Source organism: Mesoplodon mirus, assembly GCF_964341445.2.
Source record: "Mesoplodon mirus genome assembly, chromosome: 10".
Classification (NCBI taxonomy): domain Eukaryota; kingdom Metazoa; phylum Chordata; class Mammalia; order Artiodactyla; family Ziphiidae; genus Mesoplodon; species Mesoplodon mirus.
Window position 1 is genome coordinate 22,033,578 of NC_138986.1, and position 18,996 is coordinate 22,052,573.

The window sequence follows — 18,996 nt, forward strand, 5'->3', positions numbered from 1 at the left end:
ATCAAGGAAATACCTCAGCTAGTGTCGTAATTGATAGAGTTGAGCATTGAAGTTCTCAGAATCCTCTGGGTACGACATTGGCCATTCCCTTATGGAAATTGAGTATTCACTTAAAATCTGATAGTTTCTAAGTTGTCAAGTTTTCCTGAGCCATTCATAGTCATCTGGAGGACTCCTTCACTTTGCTGTCATGCAAATTTCCTAAAAAGGATATTTATATGTTTAAATGTTTAAACCTATAGGTTAAATTTTTTAAAAACCCACTATTCTCAACTTTTTAATATCTAAAAAACTAGAACCAGGCTTATTGAGTCAAAAGTCTAAGATGTTTTAATATATTAATATTATATCTTAGAAAATATGAATCTGAAGTTTAAAAAGAATTTTTCTCCTTGAGTTGTTTTTGGACACAGTGTCAATCAGTATTAGGTTTACTACTCTAGTGCAGTGTTTTCTAAAGCAGGTACCTGCTGATTTTTTAGAGTACATAACATTGTGAGCCCTACATATAATGAACATTAAATTGACATTTGCATACAACAATGTTGTACTTTAGTGGAACAATCTTTCCTAACTGCATTTATTTTCTACCCAGGAAGCGTCAAGACAATCATGCCCATGAGAACTCTAAACCATTCAGGTAATCATTATATTTTTTAATTGTCCCCAAAATACGTTTTGTTGTCCATATTATGAAGGTTTTATAACTATTTTATTTAGATGCACTTTTCTGCCTTTTCCAAAGTTCTGCAACAACCTTTGATTCTTACAGGCTTAGTCTAGCTCTAATCACTCCTAATCACCAATTTTAAGCTGTAAAATATACCTATATTTTTATTAACATTACATATAATACATATAACATTTTATATTACTGTTGTATTATATACTTATAAATTATATTATATTATATATTTAACATATATTTTATATTAGCCTATGAAATGTATCTATATAGAGAAATATGTAGTACACTTAGCATGTAAGTCATAAAACTTGGTTAGAAATAACTCTAAATTTATTTTAATGAAGGCTTTTAAAAATCTTGTGATTTTATAAATACTATGTATCAAAAGTTTTCCTTTAAATGCTTTTCTGACCAAAATTAAGGGGTATTTTAAAGGATGACCAAAAGTTAAGCATTGAGGAGATTTATGCTTGTGACTTAATGCTGTTTGAAATTAATAACCTTTAATTGTGGAATTAATGTAACAACTATAAAAAGGATTTCTTGGAGTAAAAAAATTTTCAGTTTATCCAATTTCAGGCTGTTTATTTAGGATTGGTTTGGTTTCTTGCTTGATAACTATTATGACAATCTCTTTGTGTTTCATTTTTCTTTCAGACCATTTTATCTTAGTGAAACTGGCAATTGAACTTTGCTCTAGTTGATGGGCAAAATTTCTCCTAGAATATTCATCACCCCAATTTCACCCTAGTTGAAAATATTCAAATGCCATAAGAAATCTTTATAGATTTGCACTTAGCTTTTGGATGGACATTTCTACAATGGAGAGAACTGTGTTATAGCCCTGGTCCAAGGACATTACCATCTAATGCCCATAGCCTACGGTGTGGGTGTGGAAGGTTCCAAAGAGAAGGAGCACTCAGCAAGTTTGCAGACACCCTGGAACATGGAAGCAAGGAAGCTTTGAAAGGCACAGCTTTGGAGACACTCCATGAGTCTGCACGGCTTTCAAGCAAACTAGCACTTGAGACCTTGTGTAACAAAATGGACACTGGGGACACAGCTCTAGGACAAAAAGCTACCTCAAGGTCTGGAGAAACTGATAAAGCATCAGGTAGATGGAGACAGGAACAATCAGCTGTTATTAAGATGAGCACTTTTGGCAGTCAAGAAGGACAGCGGCAACCACAAATAGATCCTGAGCATATTGGAAACACAGCATCAGCACAACTCTTTGGTTCTGGGAAACTGGCCTCACCTAGCGAAGTGGCACAGCAAGTCACAGAGAAGCAATACCCACCGCACCGTCTGAGTCCTTATTCATGCCAACATTCACTCTCTTTCCCTCAGCACTCATTGCCACAGGGGGTCATGCACAGCAACAAGCCACATCAGAGCCTTGAAGGCCCTCCGTGGCTTTTCCCTGGCCCTTTGCCATCTGTTGCCTCCGAGGACTTATTTTCCTTTCCTATACACGGCCACAGTGGTGGTTATCCTAGAAAAAAGATTTCAAGTCTGAACCCTGCTTATAGCCAATACTCCCAGAAAAGTATCGAACAGTCGGAAGATGCTCACAAAAAAGAGCACAAACCCAAAAAGCCCGGAAAGTACATTTGCCCTTACTGCAGCAGGGCGTGTGCCAAACCCAGCGTATTGAAAAAACACATCAGGTCCCATACTGGTGAGCGGCCATATCCATGTATACCTTGTGGTTTCTCTTTCAAGACAAAGAGCAATTTGTACAAGCACAGGAAGTCACATGCCCATGCAATTAAGGCGGGATTAGTCCCTTTCACAGAGTCAGCTGTATCTAAATTGGACCTAGAGGCCGGTTTTATTGACGTAGAAGCAGAAATACATTCAGACGGTGAACAGAGTACAGACACAGATGAGGAGAGTTCTTTGTTTGTTGAGGCTTCTGACAAAATGAGTCCCGGCCCACCCATGCCGCTGGATATCGCCAGCAGAGGTGTCTATCATGGGTCACTGGAAGAATCACTGGGAGGTCCAATGAAGGTGCCGATTTTGATTATCCCCAAAAGTGGGCTTCCTTTACCTAATGAAAGCTCTCAGTATATTGGCACTGATATGCTACCAAATCCGTCTTTAAATACTAAGGCTGATGACTCTCACACAGTTAAACAGAAACTTGCACTAAGACTGTCAGAGAAAAAAGGACAAGATTCTGAGCCATCTCTAAACCTTCTGAGCCCGCACAGTAAAGGAAGCACTGACTCTGGTTACTTTTCCCGCTCAGAAAGTGCAGAGCAGCAGATAAGCCCTCCAAACACAAATGCAAAGTCTTATGAAGAAATCATCTTTGGAAAATACTGTCGGCTTAGTCCGAGAAATACACTCAGTGTTACAACCGCAAGTCAGGAGCGCGCCACGATGGGTAGGAAGAGCACCATGGACTCATTACCTCACGTCAACACCAGGTTGGATGTCAAGATGTTTGAAGATCCTGTTTCACAGCTGATCCCAAGCAAGGGAGAGATCGACCCCAGTCAGACAAGCATGCTGAAATCCACTAAATTCAACAGCGAGTCAAGGCAATCCCAGGCTATTCCATCATCTATCAGGAATGAAGGAAAACTTTATCCAGCCAGTTTCCAAGGCAGCAGCCCAGTTCTCCTAGAAGCTCCTGTTGACTCTTCACCCCTTATTAGAAGCAACTCAATGCCAACTTCTTCAGCAACTAATTTAAGTCTTCCTCCTTCTTTGAGAGGAAGTCACTCATTTGATGAACGGATGACTGGCTCTGATGATGTGTTCTATCCAGGGACTGTAGGAATACCCCCTCAGCGCATGTTAAGAAGACAAGCGGCTTTTGAGCTGCCTTCGGTACAGGAGGGGCACGTGGAAGCAGAACACCACGGCAGGATGTCAAAGAGCATCACAGGTCCATCCTTGAAGGAAAAGAAATTGATTCCCGGGGACAGGGTTGGGTATGACTATGATGTCTGTCGGAAGCCCTATAAGAAGTGGGAGGATTCTGAGGCACCGAAGCAGAGCTACAGGGATGTTTCCTGCATCAGCCCCTTGAAACACGGTGGAGAGTATTTCATGGATCCCTCGGGGCCGTTGCAGGGACTGCCAACCATGTTTGGAAGTACTTGTGAAAATCGAAAACGCCGGAAAGAGAAGAGTGTAGGGGACGAGGAGGACACCCCAATGATCTGCAGTAGCATCGTCAGCACGCCCCTGGGCATCGCGACTTCAGATTTCGAGCCCAAGCTGCAGATGCAGGAAGGAGCCAGGAGTGGATTCGGCCTGGCTGGCCAGGAAAACCCTTCTCATGGTCACTCGGAGCGCTTTGACCCGTGTCGACCCCCGCTGCAATCTGGAAGTCCATCGCTTGGGTCCGAGGAGTCACCCGCAGCTGCTGACTCAGACAAGCCGTCCGACGGAGGGGGCAGGAAACCTCCCGGCAATGTGATCTCTGTGATTCAGCACACGAACTCGCTGAGCCGCCCCAATTCATTTGAGAGGTCCGAGTCCGCTGAACTCGCCGCTAGCGCCCAGGAGAAAGCCTCGTCCCCTTCCGAGACCTGTGACAGTGAGATCTCAGAGGCCCCGGTGAGCCCAGAGTGGGCTCCGCCCGGGGAGAGCCCGGAAGGCGGGGGGAAGCCGTCCCCTTCGCAGCAGGTCGCGCAGCCACCCTACCACGCGCAGCCCCGCCTCGTGCGTCAGCACAACATCCAGGTCCCCGAGATCCGCGTGACCGAGGAGCCTGACAAGCCAGAGAAGGAGAAGGAGGCCCAGAGTAAAGAGCCCGAAAAGCCGGTGGAGGAATTTCAGTGGCCCCAAAGAAGTGAGACCCTCTCCCAGCTCCCGGCCGAGAAGCTGCCGCCCAAAAAGAAGCGTTTGCGGCTCGCGGATATGGAGCACTCCTCCGGGGAATCCAGCTTTGAATCCACAGGCACCGGCCTCTCCCGCAGCCCCAGTCAAGAAAGTAACTTGTCGCACAGCTCCAGTTTCTCCATGTCTTTCGAAAGAGAAGAAACCATGAAGCTTGCGGCACCTCCCAAGCCGGATGAGTTCGGGAAGCACTCAGAGTTTCTGACGGTCCCTGCTGGTTCATACTCATTGTCCGTCCCCGGCCACCACCACCAAAAGGAGATGCGACGCTGCTCGTCCGAGCAGATGCCTTGTCCTCACCCCACGGAAGTCCCAGAGATTCGGAGCAAATCATTTGACTATGGGAATCTGTCCCATGCTCCGGTGGCAGGGGCGTCGGCATCCGCCTTGTCCCCATCCCGGGAGAGAAAGAAATGCTTTCTGGTGCGACAGGCTTCTTTCAGTGGCTCTCCCGAGATCGCCCAGGGGGAGGCCGCCGCGGATCTGAGCGTGAAGCAGGAACAGCTGGAACATCTGCACGGCAGCCTCAGGTCCACGTGGCACCACGCCCCGTGCTCTGTGCTTCCTGCCCTCCAGGCAGAGGACCCAGGGAAGCAGGTGGTGGGTCCTTGTGCCCAGCTGAGCTCAGGACCACTCCACCTGGCCCAGCAACAGATCATGCACCTGGAGAGTCAGGAGTCTCTGAGAAATCCCTTCATACAACCGACATCCTATATTCCAAGCAAGCACTTGACTGAACAGCCACATTTATTTCCGCATCAAGAGACTCTTCCGTTTCCTCCAATCCAGAACACCTTGTTTCAGTTCCAATATCCTACCGTCTGTATGGTTCATTTCCCAGCTCAGCAGCCCCCCTGGTGGCAGGCACACTTCCCCCATCCCCTGGCTCAGCACGCTCCAAAGAGCTATGGAAAGCCTTCTTTCCAGGCAGAAGTTCACCCCAGCTACCCCTTGGAGCCTGTGGCGGAGCACACTGGAAAGAAATCCGCTGATTATGCGCACACGAAAGAGCAAACCTACCCGGGTTATTCAGGAACATCAGGGCTACACTCCAAGAACCTTCTTCCAAAGTTTCCGTCAGGGGAGAGCACCAAGTCAACAGATACTCCCTCCGAGCAGGCTCTTCAAGAAGAGTTCACCGCAGCAAACGCTGGGCCTTTACAGTCCTTACCAGGAACAGTGGTTCCTGTTAGGATCCAGACCCACGTACCGTCCTATGGGAGCGTCATGTACACAAGCATTTCTCAGATGCTTGGGCAGAACAGCCCTGCCATTGTCATATGCAAAGTCGACGAGAATGTGACCCAGAGAACACTGGTAACCAACCCGGCCATGCAAGGGATAGGATTTAACATTGCCCAGGTGTTGGGGCAGCACGCAGGCTTGGAAAAGTGCCCCATCTGGAAAGTACCTCAGACCATACCCCTTGGCTTGGAATCCTCGATCCCCTTATGTTTACCTTCCACCTCTGACAGCGTCGCCACCCTGGGAGGCAGCAAGCGGATGCTTTCTCCAGCCAGCAGCTTGGAACTCTTCATGGAAACAAAGCAGCAGAAAAGGGTCAAGGAGGAGAAGATGTACGGACAGATCGTGGAGGAGCTCAGCGCCGTGGAGCTGACCAACTCCGACATCAAAAAGGATCTCTCCCGCCCACAGAAGCCCCAGCTCGTTCGACAGGGCTGTGCTTCTGAGCCGAAGGATGGCTTGCTGTCAGCGTCATCGTCCTTCTCCTCGCCGTCCCCCTCCTCATCTCAAGACCACCCGTCTGCCAGCGTGCCCTTGAGGGAGCCCTTCCCTGCAAGCTCCAGGGCCCCCGCTCTGGGGCAGAAGTCCAGTGGGCCTTCTGAAAGCAAAGAGTCCTCCGACGAGTTAGACATTGATGAGACGGCGTCTGATATGAGCATGAGCCCCCAGACTTCCTCACTGCCACCCGGGGATAGTCAGCTTGAAGAGCAAGGGAAGGGCCAGAAGCTGCCTGCCGGCGTGCTGGTCCCCAGAGCGTCTGACCCAAGCGGGAAAGTGGCAAATTCGACTCTTCTTTTCACGGACGTGGTAGATTTCCAGCAGATTCTGCAGTTCCCCAGTCTGCGGACAACAACGACTGTGAGTTGGTGCTTCTTGAATTATACAAAACCCAATTACGTGCAACAGGCCACCTTCAAATCCTCGGTATATGCTTCATGGTGCATTAGTTCCTGTAACCCAAACCCATCAGGATTGAACACCAAGACCACGCTGGCTCTTCTGAGGTCCAAGCAAAAAATCACCGCAGAAATTTATACCCTGGCTGCTATGCACAGACCTGGAGCCGGCAAGCTTACGTCATCAAGTGCTTGGAAGCAGTTTGCTCAGGTAACAAATATTGTTTCTGAAAGCATTCTGTGTTGTGGATTTGATGGCTGAGCAGAATACGTAGTGAAGGACGTACGGAAAAAAACATACAAGTAAAATGAAGACCAGAGTTGGGGAGGGGGTCCTCTGCAAACAGGCCTTACCCACTGACCCTGAACTTAGTTATGAGGGGTCAGTACCAGTCAGTACTTAGGCAAGTACCAAGCACAAAGTGTCTCCTCAGCTGGGTGCAGTGAAATCCCACCGCAGGGACTAATTCCTTTGAGTTCCTCTCCGTTCCGACCTGTGTTAGTGACCTAGCAGACCAGCTTTCCTTTGATGTGAGGACTTCAGGAAATTGTGAAATGAGGTCATAGAACAGGGAGTGGACACAGGAGAGGAAAGATCAGGAAGGAGGCTGCAGGGTGTTAGAACTGAACTTGGCGAACTTCTGAGGGAGGGGTGGTTCCCACTGGCTCTCGTTTTACTAAAATTTATTTTTAATATATTTCTCTCAAAACTCATTTTTCCAAGGGACTAGCAGGTTCATTCCTACATGAACAATTATTGCCTTACATGTAGGATTATAAAAATATTAATAAGGGCCACTTTGGAATTTATGCTAAATTAATAAAGAAGTACATGGAGGTCTTAAACAAAAATATATAATAAATAAAATATAAAATATATTTACTCATTTCAGTTACCATGTCCCTTTAATAATTTTTGAGACTATTTTCTAAACGCATAGAGCTTGCTTGAATTGCTGCTTCCAAAAACAGAACATGTTTTAACATTGTTATTAGTGTTGTACAGTGTCAGTGCGAGTGGGGTCTTGTTGGTTTTTTTTTTTTTTGCGGTACGCGGGCCTCTCACTGTTGTGGCCTCTCCCGTCGCGGAGCGCAGGCTCTGGACGCGCAGGCTCAGCGGCCATGGCTCACGGGCCCAGCCGCTCCGCGGCACGTGGGATCCTCCCAGACCAGTGCACGAACCCGTGTCCCCTGCATCGGCAGGCGGACTCTCAACCACAGCGCCACCAAGGAAGCCCTGGGTTTTGTTTTTTTTTAACAGAATGTTGAATTTATTCTGTAGAAACTGTCATCTTTTCTGATTTTATCCCTGTTGTCCCTTATTTTATGTAGCCAGCCTATGGCCTTTTAGCATGGAGTTTAGGCTGGTTTTCAGAGATCATGGAAGAGTGGGATGTGTGCGCTTCCTCTGTGTCTTAGGGAATGCATACGAAGTGATTCTCTCCTTTTGGCCTACAGATGAAACCTGATGCGACCTTTTTATTTGGCAGCAAGCTAGAAAGGAAACTAATGGGAAATATCTTAAAGGAAAGAGGGAAAGGAGATATTCATGGAGATAAGGATATTGGATCCAAACAAGCTGAGCCCATTCGAATTAAAATCTTTGAAGGAGGGTAAGGAAACACATGTGCAAATGTAAAGTATTCCATTAAATTCAGCGTAAATGGTCCTGAGTGTCTGCATGGAAAAGTCGTATCTCCTCTGGTCTGAAGCATAAAGCAAATTCCTTTTTCTATACACATTTCTGAAGTCTGTCTGGTAATAGATAATGAGCTCGTGCCCTTGCTTTTATGACTTGCTTTTAATGAAAATGTCCCTATCGTATATGGTTCGAACTTCTGCCTTACATTTTCATACCTCTAATTTAATATGAAATCGACTAAATTGCTGGACTCTTGATATTGTCTAAGTTTGTTCATTCTTTGGTATTATTTTTATAGGCATTTGTTGTGTTACTAATGGACATATTTTTATTCTATGCTTACAAAAATGCAGTCATGCACACTCATGTATAAACCTAGAAACTAGTTTTATTTTATTGTTTTTATTATTACCTAAAGTCCAGACCTTATTGGGATTTCACCAATTCCTTCAATACCCTCTTTCTGTTCTAGTATCCAAGCCAGGGAACCACTTCGCATTTAGTTGTCATGTTTCCCCAAACTTCTCTGGTCTGTGACAGTTTCTCTGTCTTTAGGAATTTCTTTTTAAATGTTGAATTCTGAGTTGCAGAAACTCAAGTAATAAGGTTCAATGATTTTGTTGTCTATCTAGTTAAGAAACACTGCATGTATGTGTAATGTCCAGTTTTAGATTTTGATAGAAAGTTATCTTAAATCTAGTCACAGGGGAGAAAAAGTCCAGACTTCTGCTTTAAAATTTAAAAATTTTAAAGGACGTTAACCACGTTTGGGGATTGTGATGTGTCTACCTTATCTTTGCAACAGACCTATAATTTACATATTTCCATGAGCATGATTTTATTCTAATTATATTTGGAGAACAAAATAATGTAATCTGTTTGACTCTAAAATGTTGAGTGGTTGGTGATATGAAGTATCAATTTCTCACATAGATTTACCAGTTTGGAGATGGATTATCAAAGTTGGTTCCCTGGTAAGGTTGGCCCCCTTGGATGGATGCCTAGTATTGTCACCACTTTTAAAGCCACAGCTGTTTGTAGTCGTGAAGCTTGTCTCAGTATTTTTTCACATTCCTCATCTTTTAACACAAACAAGAGAAATAGAGATTTTAACTTTATAGAGACTGAGTGATCCCTGTGACTGAATCAACGCTTACATTCAACAGTCTTCTTCATAACAGTGCACTTGTACTAGATTAGCGAGACTTTCACAGTTACTGTATGATTTGAGGAGCCCATCTCCACTAACGAAGGACACAAATGAAAAAGCATATGTGAACATTTTATTGCTGTGTTTTGATGATCCAAAAGGGTGGGCCATATTTAATTTTCTCCTCATTTCATTGTCCCATGTTATGGGCTATGTCCCAATCATTCCTTTTTTTTTTTTTTAAACATCTTTATTGCAGTATAATTGCTTTACAATGGTGTGTTAGTTTCTGCTTTATAACAAAGTGAATCAGCTATACATATACATATATCCCTATATCCCCTCCCTCTTGCGTCTCCCTCCCACCCTCCCTATCCCACCTCTCTAGGTGGTCACAAAGCACACGAGCTGATCTCCCTGTGCTATGCGGCTGCTTCCCACTAGCTATCTATTTTACATTTGGTAGTATATATAAGTCCTCAAGTCCATTCTCTACTCCTGCATCTTTATTCCTGCCCTGCCCTTAGGTTCTCCAGAGCCATATATATATATATATCTTTTTTAGATTCCATATGTATGTGTTAGCATACAGTATTTGTTTTTCTGTTTCTGACTTACTTCACTCTGTATGACAGACTCTACATCCATCCACCTCACTACAAATAACTCAATTTTGTTTCCTTTTATGGCTGAGTAATATTCCATTGTATATATGTGACACATCATCTTTATCCATTCATCTGTCGATGGACACTTAGGTTGCTTCCATGTCCTGGCTATTGTAAATAGAGCTACAATAAACATTGTGGTACATGACTCTTTTTGAATTATGGTTTTCTCAGGGTATATGCCCAGTAGTGGGACTGCTGTGTCTTATGGTAGTTCTATTTTTAGTTTTTTAAGGAATCTCCATACTTTTCTCCATAGTGGCTGTATCAATTTACATTCCCACCAACAGTGCAAGAGGGTTCCCTTTTCTCCACACCCTCTCCAGCATTTATTGTTTGTAGATTTTTTGATGATGGCCATTCTGACTGGTGTGAGGTGATACCTCATTGTAGTTCTGATTTGCATTTCTCTAATGATTAGTGATGTTGAGCATCCTTTCATTTGTTTGTTGGCAATCTGTATATCTTTGGAGAAATGTCTATTTAGGTCTTCTGCACATTTTTGGATTGCGTTGTTTGTTTTTTTGATATTGAGCTGTATGAGTTGCTTATAAATTTTGGAGATTAATCCTTTGTCAGCTGCTTCATTTGCAAATGTTTTCTCCCATTCTAAGGGTGGTCTTTTCATCTTGTTTATGGTTTCCATTGCTGTGCAAAAGCTTTTAAGTTTCATTAGGTCCCATTTGTTTATTTTTGTTTTTATTTCCATTTATCTAGGAGGTGGGTCAAAAAGGATCTTACTGTGATTTATGTCATAGAGTGTTCTGCCTATGTTTTCCTCTAAGAGTTTTATAGTGTCTGGCCTTACATTTAGGTCTTTAATCCATTTTGAGTTTATTTTTGTATATGGGGTTAGGGAGTGTTCTAATTTCACTCTTTTACATGTAGCTGTCCAGTTTTCCCAGCACCACTTATTGAAGAGGCTGTCTTTTCTCCATTGTATATTCTTGCCTCCTTTATCAAAAATAAAGTGACCATATGTGCATGGGTTTACCTCTGGGTTTTCTATCCTGTTCCATTGATCTGTATTTCTGTTTTTGTGCCAGTACCATGCTGTCTTGATTACTGTAGCTTTGTAGTATAGTCTGAAGTCCAGGAGCCTGATTCCTCCAGCTCCGTTTTTCCTTCTCAAGATTGATTTGGCTATTCGGAGTCTTTTGTGTTTCCATACAAACTGTGAAATATTTTGTTCTACTTCTGTGAAAAATGCCATTGGTAGTTTGATAGGGATTGCATTGAGTCTGTAGATTGTTTTGGGTAGTATAGTCATTTTCACAATGTTGATTCTTCCAGTCCAAGAACATGGTATATCTCTCCATCCATTTGTATTATCTTTCATTTCTTTCATCAGTGTCATATAGTTTTCTGCATACAGGTCTTTTGTCTCCTTAGGCAGGTTTATTCCTAGGTATTTTATTGTTTTTGTTGCAATGGTAAATGGGGGTGTTTCCTTAATTTCTCTTTCAGATTTTTCATCATTAGTGTATAGGAATGCAAGAGATTTCTGTGCATTATTTTTGTATCCTGCTACTTTACCAAATTCATTGATTAGCTCTAGTAGTTTTCTGGTAGCTTCTTTAGGATTCTCTGTATAGTATCATGTCATCTGCAGACAGTGGCACCTTTACTTCTTCTTTTCTGAGTTGGATTCCTTTTATTTCTTTTTCTTCTCTGATTGTTGTGCCTAAAACTTCCATATCTATATTGAATGATAGTGGTGAGAGTGGACAACCTTGTCTTTTTCCTGATCTTAGTGGAAATGGTTTCCGTTTTTCACCATTGAGAATGATGTTGGCTGTGGGTTTGTTATGTATGGCCTTTATTATGTTGAGGTAAGTTCCCTCTCTGCCTACTTTCTGGAGGGTTTTTATCATAAATGGGTGTTGAATTTTGTCGAAAGCTTTTTCTGCATCTATTGAGATGATCATATGGTTTTTCTCCTTCAATTTTTAATATGGTGTATCACATTGATTGATTTGCATATACTGAAGAATCCTTGCATTCCTGGGATAAACCCCACTTGATCATGGTGGATGATCCTTTTAATGTGCTGTTGGATTCTGTTTGCTAGTATTTTGTTGAGGATTTTTGCATCTATGTTCATCAGTGATATTGGCCTGTAGTTTTCTTTCTTTGTGACCTCTTTGTCTGGTTTTGGTATCAGGGTGATGGTGGCCTCGTAGAATGAGTTTGCGGGTGTTCCTCCCTCTGCTATATTTTGGAAGAGTTTGAGAAGGATAGGTGTTAGCTCTTCTCTAAACGTTTGATAGAATTCGCCTGTGAAGCCATCTGGTCCTGGGCTTTTGTTTGTTGGAGGATTTTTAATCACAGTCTCAGTTTCAGTGCTTGTGATTGGTCTGTTTATATTTTCTATTTCTTCCTGGTTCAGTTTCAGGAGGTTGTGCATTTCTAAGAATTTGTCCATTTCTTCCAGGTTGTCCATTTTATTGGCGTATAGTTGCTTGTAGTAATCTCTCATGATCCTTTGTATTTCTCCAGTGTCAGTGGTTACTTCTCCTTTTTCACTTCTAATTCTATTGATTTGGGTCTTCTCCCTTTTTTTCTTGATGAGTCTGCCTAATGGTTTATCAATTTTATCTTCTCAAAGAAGCAGCTTTTAGTTTTATTGATCTTTGCCATTGTTTCCTTCATTTCTTTTTCATTTATTTCTGATCTGATCTTTATGATTTCTTTCCTTCTGCTAACTTTGGGGGTTTTTTTGTTCTTCTTTCTCTAATTGCTTTAGGTGTAAGTTTAGGTTGTTTATTTGAGATGTTTCTTGTTTCTTGAGGTAGGATTGTATTGCTCTAAACTTCCCTCTTAGAACTGCTTTTGCTGCCTCCCATAGGTTTTGGGTCATCATGTTTTCATTGTCATTTGTTTCTAGGTATTTTTTGATTTCCTCTTTGATTTCTTCAGTGATCTCTTGGTTATTAAGCCATGTATTGTTTAGCCTCCATGTGTTTGTATTTTTTACAGATTTTTTTCCTGTAATTGATATCATTCCTTAATCTGTGATCCATCTTCTGCCTGGTGGTAATCAGCTGTTTATTCCAAGAAGTGTGTTACCACTTCTTATTTTGCCGATTGCAAAGTGATAAGTTCAAAAAAAAGTATTACTGACCAAATTTTTAAGTGTATATGTTTCTTATTACTATTTAATTCATAGACTTAGTAATCTAATTAAACATACCTTTTAATTATTTTTTCAAATTACATTAATTCTTTTTTTTCTTTTTAATTTTTGAATCTTATTTTTATTTTTTTATACAGCAGGTTCTTTTTTTTTTCAGGTTAGTGGGTTTTTTTATTAGTTTCTGCTTTATAACAAAGTTAATCAGTCATACATATACATCTGTTCCCATATCCCTTCTGTCTTGCATCTCCCTCCCTCCCACACTCCCTATCCCACCCAGCAGGTTCTTATTAGTCATCAATTTTATACACATCAGTGTATACATGTCAATTCCAATCGCCCAATTCATCACATCATTTAATTATTTTTTCAAAATCCATTAATTCTTGTATCAAGTAAATTCATGCGTCTGCAGAACTGTTGAAGGGTAAATATTTTATTTGTGCAGACTTTTCTAATACAGTTATATTTTATACAAAATTTACTCTATTTTCATTCTGGAAGCAAGTTAATCAGCTGAGACATTAAAATAGTGTTATTTGAAGATAATACATTGTACATCAAGTACAATGATGGGCCTGGGCCACAGTAAGCTTAAAGTACCCTTCCCTGAAGAAAAGTTGCTTTCTATAAAATTATTTGTTTTATTCTATAGTCCTTAGGTAATTTCATCCTAAGGTAATTTCATGCTTAGGTAATTTCATGCCCTAAGTTTGGGGCAGAGAATAGTGATATTAAAAGATGAAAGATACTTTGCATTTTTAGGTTCTTTTCTTCTTTATTACAAAAGACAGTGTGAGAGGAAAGATAAAGTTCAAAATAGTTTTGAAGAAAAAGTTGACTTTGGAAATTCCTTGTCCCTAAGTGGGAAAGATTTAAAGGAGCAGAAAGCATGCAAAACTGACTATTCATATTTCTGATACTACTCAATTCTCATCTGGATTGGTACTGACCAAAAGATAGATAATGTTAAGATTAAATAGTATCCATAGCAGAGTGGATATTTAAATATGTTGGATGGATTTTCCCTCTTAAATATTCTTCAGTGGATTGGACAAATGAAGTTGAACTTGCTTTTATTTCTGATGATAGATTAGCTAGAACAAAATAGAGAAGTTTGCAGTGCTCTTAGAATGTAAGACAAAACAAAACAAAACTGTAAATCTAGTGCCTTTAAGTCAGTCCACACTGAGTTAGGGCATTTTGTAGGTCACTTTACCTTTTGAAGTTATAAAAAGAGCCCTTCGAAAGGAATACCTTCCCAAGAATGACATTAGACCCATCATTCTAGCCTGAGATTTAAGAGATAATGATATTCATTGAGTTTTTCAGTAGAATGCTGCTATAATCTATGATAGGTCATGTTTCCTTGTATTCTAAACAAAATATGATGGATGGTGAGCACTAGATAGGTTTCTTTTTTTTTTTTTTTTTTTTTTTTTTAAATTTTATTTTATTTTATTTTTTTGCTTTATAACAAATTTAATCAGTTATACATATACATATGTTTCCATATCCCCTCCCTTTTGCGTCTCCCTCCCACCCTCCCTATCCCACCCCTCCAGGCGGTCACAAAGTACCAAGCTGATCTCCCTGTGCTATGCGGCTGCTTCCCACTAGCTATTTACCTCACGTTTGGTAGTGTATATATGTCCATGCCGCTCTTTCACTTTGTCACAGCTTACCCTTCCCCCTCCCCATATCCTCAAGTCCATTCTCTAGTAGGTCTGTGTCTTTATTCCTGTCTTACCCCTATGTTCTTCATGACATTTTTTTTTCTTAAATTCCATATATATGTGTTAGCATACAGTATTTGTCTTTCTCTTTCTGACTTACTTCACTCTGTATGACAGACTCTAGGTCTATCCACCTCATTACAAATAGCTCAATTTCATTTCTTTTTATGGCTGAGTAATATTCCATTGTATATATGTGCCACATCTTCTTTATCCATTCATCCGATGATGGACACTTAGGTTGTTTCCATCTCCGGGCTATTGTAAATAGGGCTGCTATGAACATTTTGGTACATGTCTCTTTTTGAATTATGGTTTTCTCAGGGTATATGCCCAGTAGTGGGATTGCTGGGTCATATGGTAGTTCTATTTGTAGTTTTTTAAGGAACCTCCATACCGTTCTCCATAGCGGCTGTACCAATTCACATTCCCACCAGCAGTGCAAGAGTGTTCCCTTTTTTCCACACCCTCTCCAGCATTTATTGTTTCTAGATTTTTTGATGATGGCCATTCTGACTGGTGTGAGGTGATATCTCATTGTAGTTTTGATTTGCATTTCTCTAATGAGTAAAGATGTTGAGCATCCTTTCATGTGTTTGTTGGCAGTCTGTATATCTTCTGTGGAGAAATGTCTATTTAGGTCTTCTGCCCATTTTTGGATTGGGTTGTTTGTTTTTTTGTTATTGAGCTGCATGAGCTGCTTATAAATTTTGGAGATTAATCCTTTGTCAGTTGCTTCATTTGCAAATATTTTCTCCCATTCTGAGGGTTGTCTTTTGGTCTTGTTTATGGTTTCCTTTGCTGTGCAAAAGCTTTTAAGTTTCATTAGGTCCCATGTGTTTATTTTTGTCTTTATTTCCATTTCTCTAGGAGGTGGGTCAAAAAGGATCTTGCTGTGATTTATGTCATAGAGTGTTCTGCCTATGTGTTCCTCTAAGAGTTTGATAGTGTCTGGCCTTACATTTAGGTCTTTAATCCATTTTGAGCTTATTTTTGTGTATGGTGTTAGGGAGTGATCTAATCTCATACTTTTACATGTCCCTATCCAGTTTTCCCAGCACCACTTATTGAAGAGACTGTCCTTACTCCACTGTACATTCCTGCCTCCTTTATCAAAGATAAGGTGACCATATGTCCGTGGGTTTAACTCTGGGCTTTCTATCCTGTTCCATTGATCTATCTTTCTGTTTTTGTGCCAGTACCATACTGTCTTGATTACTGTAGCTTTGTAGTATAGTCTGAAGTCAGGGAGCCTGATTCCTCCAGCTCCATTTTTCGTTCTCAAGATTGCTTTGGCTATTCGGGGTCTTTTGTGTTTCCATACAAATTGTGAAATTTTTTGTTCTAGTTCTGTGAAAAATGCCAGTGGTAGTTTGATAGGGATTGCATTGAACCTGTAGATTGCTTTGGGTAGTAGAGTCATTTTCACAATGTTGATTCTTCCAATCCAAGAACATGGTACATCTCTCCATCTATTTGTATCATCTTTAATTTCTTTCATCAGTGTCTTATAATTTTCTGCATACAGGTCTTTTGTCTCCTTAGGTAGGTTTATTCCTAGATATTTTATTCTTTTTGTTGCAATGGTAAATGGGAGTGTTTCCTTGATTTCACTTTCAGATTTTTCATCATCAGTATATAGGAATGCCAGAGATTTCTGTGCATTAATTTTGTATCCTGCAACTTGACCAAATTCATTGATTAACTCTAGTAGTTTTCTAGTAGCATCTTTAGGATTCTCTATGTATAGTATCATGTCATCTGCAAACAGTGACAGCTTTACTTCTTCTTTTCCAATTTGGATTCCTTTTATTTCCTTTTCTTCTCTGATTGCTGTGGCTAAAACTTCCAAAACTAGGTTGAATAAGAGTGGTGAAAGTGGGCAACCTTGTCTAGTTCCTGATCTTAGTGGAAATGGTTTCAGTTTTTCACCATTGAGGACGATGCTGGCTGTGGGTTTGTCATATATGGCCTTTATTATGTTGAGGAAAGTTCCCTCTATGCCTACTTTCTGCAGGGTTTTTATCATAAATGGGTGTTGAATTTTGTCGAAAGCTTTCTCTGCATCTATTGAGATGATCATATGGTTTTTCTCCTTCAGTTTGTTAATATGGTGTATCACGTTGATTGATTTGCGTATATTGAAGAATCCTTGCATTCCTGGAATAAACCCCACTTGATCATGGTGTATGATCCTTTTAATGTGCTGTTGGATTCTGTTTGCTAGTATTTTGTTGAGGATTTTTGCATCTATGTTCATCAGTGATATTGGCCTGTAGTTTTCTTTCTTTGTGACATCCTTGCCTGGTTTTGGTATCAAGGTGATGGTGGCCTCATAGAATGAGTTTGGGAGTGTTCCTCCCTCTGCTATATTTTGGAAGAGTTTCAGAAGGACAGGTGTTAGCTCTTCTCTAAATGCTTGATAGAATTCGCCTGTGAAGCCATCTGGTCCTGGGCTTTTGTTTGTTGGAAGATTTTTTATCACAGTTTCAATTTCAGTGCTTGTGATTGGTCTGTTCATATTTTCTATTTCTTCCTGATTCAGTCTCGGCAGGTTGTGCATTTCTAAGAATTTGTCCATTTCTTCCAGGTTGTCCATTTTATTGGCATAGAGTTGCTTATAGTAATCTCTCATGATCTTTTTTATTTCTGTAGTGTCAGTTGTTACTTCTCCTTTTTCATTTCTAATTCTATTGATTTGAGTCTTCTCCCTTTTTTTCTTGATGAGTCTGGCTAATGGTTTATCAATTTTGTTTATCTTCTCAAAGAACCAGCTTTTAGTTTTATTGATCTTTGCTATCGTTTCCTTCATTTCTTTTTCATTTATTTCTGATCTGATTTTTATGATTTCTTTCCTTCTGCTAACTTTGGGATGTTTTTGTTCTTCTTTCTCTAATTGCTTTAGGTGCAAGGTTAGGTTGTTTATTCGAGATGTTTCCTGTTTCTTAAGGTAGGATTGTATTGCTATAAACTTCCCTCTTAGCACTGCTTTTGCTGCATCCCATAGGTTTTGGGTCGTCGTGTCTCCATTGTCATTTGTTTCTAGGTATTTTTTAATTTCCTCTTTGATTTCTTCAGTGATCACTTCGTTATTAAGTAGTGTATTGTTTAGCCTCCATGTGTTTGTATTTTTTACAGCTCTTTTCCTGTAATTGATATCTAGTCTCATAGCATTGTGGTCGGAAAAGATACTTGATACAATTTCAATTTTCTTAAATTTACCAAGGCTTGATTTGTGACCCAAGATATGATCTATCCTGGAGAATGTTCCATGAGCACTTGAGAAAAATGTGTATTCTGTTGTTTTTGGATGGAATGTCCTATAAATATCAATTAAGTCCATCTTGTTTAATGTATCATTTAAAGCTTGTGTTTCCTTATTTATTTTCATTTTGGATGATCTGTCCATTGGTGAAAGTGGGGTGTTAAAGTCCCCTACTATGAGTGTGTTACTGTCGATTTCTCCTTTTATGGCTGTTAGTATTTGCCTTATGTATTGAGGTGCTCCTATGTTGGGTGCATAAATATTTACAATTGTTATATCTTCTTCTTGGATCGATCCCTTGATCATTAGGTAGTGTCCTTCTTTGTCTCTTCTAGTAGTCTTTATTTTAAAGTCTATTTTGTCTGATATGAGAATTGCTACTCCAGCTTTCTTTTGGTTTCCATTTGCATGGAATATCTTTTTCCATCCCCTTACTTTCAGTCTGTATGTGTCTCTAGGTCTGAAGTGGGTCTCTTGTAGACAGCATATAGATGGGTCTTGTTTTTGTATCCATTCAGCCACTCTGTGTCTTTTGGTGGGAGCATTTAGTCCATTTACATTTAAGGTAATTATCGATATGTATGTTCCTATTCCCATTTTCTTAATTGTTTTGGGTTCATTATTGTAGGTCTTTTCCTTCTGTTGTGTTTCTTGCCTAGAGAAGTTCCTTTAGCATTTGTTGTAAAGCTGGTTTGGTGGTGCTGAACTC

At 40.7% G+C, this 18,996-nt stretch overlaps 1 protein-coding gene across 17 annotated transcripts in view; it reads left to right on the forward strand.

Moving 5' to 3' along the window:
* HIVEP2 (HIVEP zinc finger 2) overlaps positions 1-18,996 on the forward strand; it is a 203,110-nt gene that overhangs the window by 167,781 nt on the left and 16,333 nt on the right. For all 17 annotated transcript variants that reach the window (XM_082634067.1, XM_082634053.1, XM_082634058.1 and 14 more), the window contains 3 exons: positions 596-640; positions 1,346-6,901; positions 8,149-8,303. In XM_082634067.1, the coding sequence (XP_082490193.1) occupies positions 1,733-6,901; positions 8,149-8,303 (5,324 nt within the window). In that variant the 5' untranslated portion in view covers positions 596-640; positions 1,346-1,732. The remainder of the gene's footprint in view (positions 1-595; positions 641-1,345; positions 6,902-8,148; positions 8,304-18,996) is intronic.